The sequence below is a fragment of the Morus notabilis genome, unplaced genomic scaffold, assembly GCF_000414095.1.
Source record: "Morus notabilis unplaced genomic scaffold, ASM41409v2 Scaffold1790, whole genome shotgun sequence".
Taxonomy (NCBI): Eukaryota; Viridiplantae; Streptophyta; class Magnoliopsida; order Rosales; family Moraceae; genus Morus; species Morus notabilis.
The window spans coordinates 89,397-95,512 of NW_010364324.1; the positions used below are offsets into that span (position 1 = coordinate 89,397).

General features: G+C 36.7%; 1 protein-coding gene across 1 annotated transcript; it reads right to left on the reverse strand.

Moving 5' to 3' along the window:
• Positions 1-1,445: 1,445 nt before the first annotated feature.
• Positions 1,446-4,755, reverse strand: LOC21386409 (autophagy-related protein 18a). Its single transcript, XM_010106424.2, has 4 exons — positions 3,843-4,755; positions 3,047-3,254; positions 2,497-2,623; positions 1,446-1,755 (listed from the first exon to the last, which is right to left on the reverse strand). Exons 1-4 carry the CDS (start codon positions 4,665-4,667, stop codon positions 1,665-1,667), a joined length of 1,251 nt encoding a protein of 416 aa, XP_010104726.1. The 5' UTR covers positions 4,668-4,755; the 3' UTR covers positions 1,446-1,664.
• Positions 4,756-6,116: the final 1,361 nt, after the last annotated feature.

Genomic DNA, 6,116 nt, shown 5'->3' on the forward strand with positions numbered 1-6,116 from the left:
GGTAATTGAAACAATGGGTGACAGAGTTGGGGAACCCTTGAAGGTGGTCGTCAAAAGACCTAAAGATAAATTGGTCACTTTGACTGTGATTCCGGAGGAGTCCAATCCATATATGTGATGAGCCAAACTTTCAAAGCGCTTTTTTTTTTTTTTTTTAATTAGAGGAACAAAATTAGCCGTTAGCAGGTTTTTGTATGCTAGGGTCTTGTTTTACAGCTTACTTTTGTCTCATCAATAATTATCTCATGTAATGAATATAAGGCGTATTTGTATATTCATACATACCCTTCTGCTGGGTATACAAATATATAATTCTTGTTTTGACTCTCAAATAAGCACAGAGAAGAAAAGGTTAATTTAATTTCCAATCGAGCAGCGTATAACAAACATAGTTCATGCCAAAAGACAAGCGTTGTTGAAGGTCTAAAGTATTGTCTACGTCTGGCCTTTGGCCCTTTTGATGAAGCTTCTTTGCACAAATAATAATAATGATAACAATAATAATAAAGCTTTTTTTTGGTCCCTCGCCATTTTTATTGGAGAAATTTTTCCTAACGTAAAAGGTTAAATGATTAGTGTAATTTTTTTTTTTATTAAGCCGTAACCATATTATTTTGCGAACCAAAAGTCATTTTTAAGCGTATGGCAAACAAGACACTATCATATACTGTTCTAAACAAATGTACAACAAATGTACATATATGATCGTATGACAATAATTCTTTACAACAATATTATTCAAGTTTAAAACGACAGTTAATTGCGATGGAATGATTAATATTAACAGTAAAAACGATAGCCTTTTATCAATGTGCCTTTTAATATTTTTTGTATTCATGACATGTGTACATAACAGTCATTTATTGATATATGTTTAAAAACTTTTAATTTTTAAAATAATAACTGTTTCGACTCAATATAGGATAATTACGTTAGGCATTCAACTCAATATAGGATAATTACGTTAGGCATTCAGCCAGTTACATAAACACTTTCAGCCGGTTATGATGGAGGGACTTATCCTCTATTTCCAAACTGGGCGTATAGACAACTCCTAATAATGATATTAAAAATAATTGTCTAAGTATATGTATAAAGTCTACGTGGATCTTCAATAAGTGGCTATACCAATAAATTCCAGCCTAAGAAATTGACATCAACATCACATAAAAACAGTATGCTCCACATCGCCCTCGTCTCTAATGTTTTAAAGGTACAAAAGTAAATTGAAAGCAATACCAAAATACTCGAAGAATGAAAGCAGTTTCTTCCATTTTAGAGGTCGCTGGGGAAAAATTAAAGGAAAAACGCAATGTACGGTAGTTAGTGATCGGTAAAAATCAAAAGTTAAAACAAAAGGGTAAATCCACCGCATTCTCCACAAGGTGCAAACGAGCAAACCAAATATCTGGAATTTCTTGTTCTTCTAATATTCAATATGCACATGCACAGAAATTTGCGATGTTATATTGCTTATCGCGTTCCCTATGTACATGCAATTTACATACAGCTCGCATAGTGATTGAAAGATCGTTATCCATTCAACTTTTCTCGTATATTTACACTGTAAATCAGTTCCCTAAAAGAAATTAAAGAGATAATAAAGAAACATAAATATTAACAGGAATCACCACCAAATACAGATATCTTGTATTTACCACAATTTAGAAAGTTTGTTCTGGTTTCAGGAAATTATAATATTCAAGCTGAGTCATCTCTCCACCATTCGCCGGGTTGAATTCACATCGATAGAAACTGCATCAGTAACCCAATTTACATTATAAAATTTCAACACCACAAACTGAATACAAGGTATAAAAGAAAAACAAAAAAAAAAGATTTGGACCATCAAGTAAACTCATAATCACACATACATGATGCATGGGACAAAGTATCTACACCACTACATAAATAAATAGATTAGGATCATAGACAACGCATAATATCTCAAAATTTCTCAGTACCTATCACAATACAAACGGAAAAAAGATAAAAAAATCCAGAGCCCTGTCATGCCCAAAAGATAATGTTATGCACGATAAGAGTCTGACTCTTAACCAGTTGCTAACCATATTACTTATTTCAATTTGTTTTCTTTATTTTCTTTTATTGTTCCGGTTCTGCTTCCCACTACTTCTCCATGGCTTACTTATTTAGATCTACAGACTAGTTTGCTTCTTCCTAAAATATCAACCCTGCTATACAAGTACGATAGGAGAAAGTTCCAAAAGCAGCCACTCTTTGAATTAAATATAAGTTTAGCACCATGAAACTGTCAGAGACCCTTCCTATACTCTAGTTGTATAGTTCATTGTCTCAAACAATCACAAACTTCAACCGTAGCTAATGGGAATTGTTAAAAACATGTACACATGAGTGGCAGCATGATTGAATCAAAGGGGAACTGCCTATCGGAAATGATCTATTATGCAAAGGAAATAGAAGCAAAAAAAAAAAAAAAAGAAAGCAAGTTACTCAATTTTTTAATATATTTACCTTCCATCCATACCAAGAATCACAACTACGTTCTTCTGGTGGCCAAAGGCAACTATGTGCTGCAAGCCTTCTTGCAGATGAAATTGGGCCACTGACCACTCTGAGCTGAAATATTTTGGCAGCACCCCTGCAGAACATAGCTACAAATGAGGTCTGGAAACAATAAAGACATCCCACAAAAATCGGGCGTAAAATGCTATTCGTCTCTAGCTGCCTTCCCTGACTCCCAATTTGTCAATAGCGTTCTAGCCAACACCAGAGAATTATTCAAACAAGAGCTCCAATTACATGACCTTCCATTTAATAAAGTATCTCTAAGCATGTAATGTCAAACATGAACAAAGAAGTTGTGAAACAACATCACCAAATTACCTCAAGTGAGTAAATCATAATTGGATGCAAACCTTTAGGGGACAACATTTGGGGTGGTCAAGTGGAATCGTTTTTGAATATCCAGTTTTATCTAATTCCAAGAGTCCTTGAATATTACTAAATGATAATACTGATCCCTTGAAGCAAAACTATCAGTATACATTGCACTGAGTATTACCTTTCATGAAGGAAAGAGACGGAATGGCTGATGGATTAGCAAGATTGGATTCGGGTGAGTTACGTGACATATCATTTGCTAAGAGTCCAGAATCAACCTTCAGAGTGAAAACATGGACAGTTCCCTTGTCACTTGAGACGGCTAACCATTGTGCATTTGAAGAGAAAGCAAGACTGTATATCTCTGCTCGATCTGCACCTCTCCTTAACTGCAGCAAAAGCCATAGCGCATTTTTTCTTTGAGACTCACACTTGAATCTTGTCAAACCTTTAATCTCAATCAACACTAAATCTCACTCTTTTTCCATCTCTTACAACCGATCAAATTAATGCAATCAGATATGAAAATTATCACAGAATTAAAGAACTCACGTACTAGACCAGCACATAGTTCAAACCTAAACTTTCAATAATACTCCAACTTATGGTCATATATAATATATGATATAATAACCTTTATGCAAATTGAAAAAAGAAGAAAAAAATGAACTCCACTTGGATTAAATGCAAATTTTCACAAAATTGAATAACTCGGGCAGCAAATCAGTATATATATATATATATATTGGAAACAATAAGAATTGAGAATAAAAATCTAATCGAAGTTCAAACAACTCAGATACTGAATAAACGGCATACAAATTTCAATAAACCTAGCCAAAGCATTGAAAAAGATTACCACTTGGACTAAGTGCAAACTTTCACAAGACTGAAGAACTCAGATAGTAAACAAACACACACATTCGAAAACAAACAGAATTGAATCAAACCTAACAAAAGAGAATAGAAAAGATTACCTCTTGGAGCAAAGAACCATCCAAGGTATTGAAAATCCTAACCAAAGTCCCCTTACTACTAGCCGTGGCAAGCAATCTGCCATCCTGCGTGAGCGAGAAAGCGGCGATTCTGGAATCATGAGCCATAATGAATTTGGTCCTCTTGGAGCCGTAGTGCTCGACCCTGACCTGACCTTTCTGGAGGCCAGGGCAGACGAGGACGACGGGGCTGGAGACATGGGAGACCTCGCAGAGGCCCTTAGGGTTGGCGATGGTCTCAATCTGGTGGAGAAGCTTGAGGTCGGCGAAGTTGTAGACGAAGATCTTCTGCACGAGGACGACGACGATCCGGTCCCTCCGGAGGCGGACGCCCTTGACCTCGGAGCGGAAGGAGAGCTCGCCGATACAGCGGGACTGGTGATCGTCCCAGATCATGACCTTGTTGACGGGGTACTGGGGATCGGGGCCGCCGCCGACGAGGGCGAGGATGTTGCAACGGAAGAGCATCTGGACGAAGCCGATCCCGCCGCGTGCGGCGCCGAAGTCGCGGCGGAAGATCTCGCGGAACGGGTCGCAGTTGTAGATGCGGAAGCCGGAGTCGGTGCCGATGGCGAAACAGCCGTAGTCTTGGTTGAAGGAGAGGTGGAGGAGGGCGGGGACTCGGGTCGGGACGGGGCTGGGGTTAGGGTTAGGGTTTTGAGGTTCGTCGAAGGCGGCGGACATCGAGTAGGCGGTGGCGGCGGCGGCGGAGGAGGAGTTGTTGGATTCCGGTTCCGATTCGGGGAGGATTAGGGTTTGCGGGACGGAGGAGGAGGGGGTGGTGGTGGGATGGAGAGTCTGTGCCATCGGAGGTGAGATTAAAGAGGAGAATTCTGGGGAGTTTGAGAAGGAGTGGAATAGAAGGAAGAAGAAGAAGATAGGGGGGTGATCATGGAATTTGGAAGCAATAGGTAGTATAGAAAATTGGTTTTAATGCGGGTGGGTTTAACCAAAAAGGTGACTCCGTGATGGTAAGTGTGGGACCCGCTCCTTGTCTTTTGAGTTAAATCAAGCGGCTGATAAGTTCTATTGATTTATTTAAGAAACGTTTAGTTTATAAATTATAATCATGTGATTAGAATTATTTTTAATTTATGTGTATTTTTTATAAAAAAAATATTATAATAAATTATAAATTATGATTTAAATTAGGAAATAAATCTCCTAACTAAACAACACCTTACTGATTTCAGCAAAAAAGAAAAAAAAATACTGCTGCAAGGATTTTTCTTTTGTTTTTTGGGATGGGGAAGGAAGGGAGAAATTTTTATTTTATTTTTGGGAGTACAAAAAATTATAAATTCTGCTTTCCAATGATAATTTAAGGCTCGTACAAATTTAATTTTTCAAAATTAGGAATTGTTTTCTAATTTTACGGGTCATTTTCATATTGTATTCCAATTAGCAGTAAAAAATTTTGAAAAACATTAGCAGCAAAAAAAAAAAACAAAAAAATTTATTTGAAAACATTTGATATTTCGTCCTGTTCATCTTTCGTGCCTGTTTTTATGAAAATTAGATAGAAATCTCAATACCGAAGGAAAGTTTTATACGGCTCAAATGGGATTCCATCATGCTTAAAATCATTTGGTATTGTGAAATGTTAATTTATTAAAAGTTTGAATTTAAGTTATAATTTTATTAAAGTTTTTTTTTTTAATTTCAGTTTGAATTTGAGTTTAAATTTGAGTTTGAGACTAAAAATTTGAGTTTAAATTCCCCCTTCAACTTAAGTTCCTAAACTCAAATTCAAGTTAATGAATAATATTTTTTCTATTTTTAAAAACGCTATAACTTTTTTGTTTTAATTCCGATTGAGATGATTTTTTTCTATGCGTTCACAATGAACAGATGAATAAAACCCCGCCCATATACCTTATTAATATTTTCTATCACTATTGAGTTTTTATTAAAATACTATATAAATACAAATTTAAATTTTGACATACTCAAACATAAACTCAAATAGATTCTAAGGCCTCGTTTGGTTAGGAGATCCTAATAAAAAAATCTGAGTCATGTGCGTTGTCTCGTGTTTGGTGTCGCACGGACTCAGATCAGAGATTTGAGTTAAGTCCTGATTTTGGGGTCCTGATTCAGAATTAGGCCCCCCCTGATTCTGGCTTGATTTCGATCTTTGCACAGTAAAAATTACTGTTCTTCGTGGAGTTATTTCTCACCGCAACCCCCAACCATATACCATATGCCAGAGAGCACGTTCTCTGCCAGAAATGCTTCCAGCCTTCGGTCTTGGCA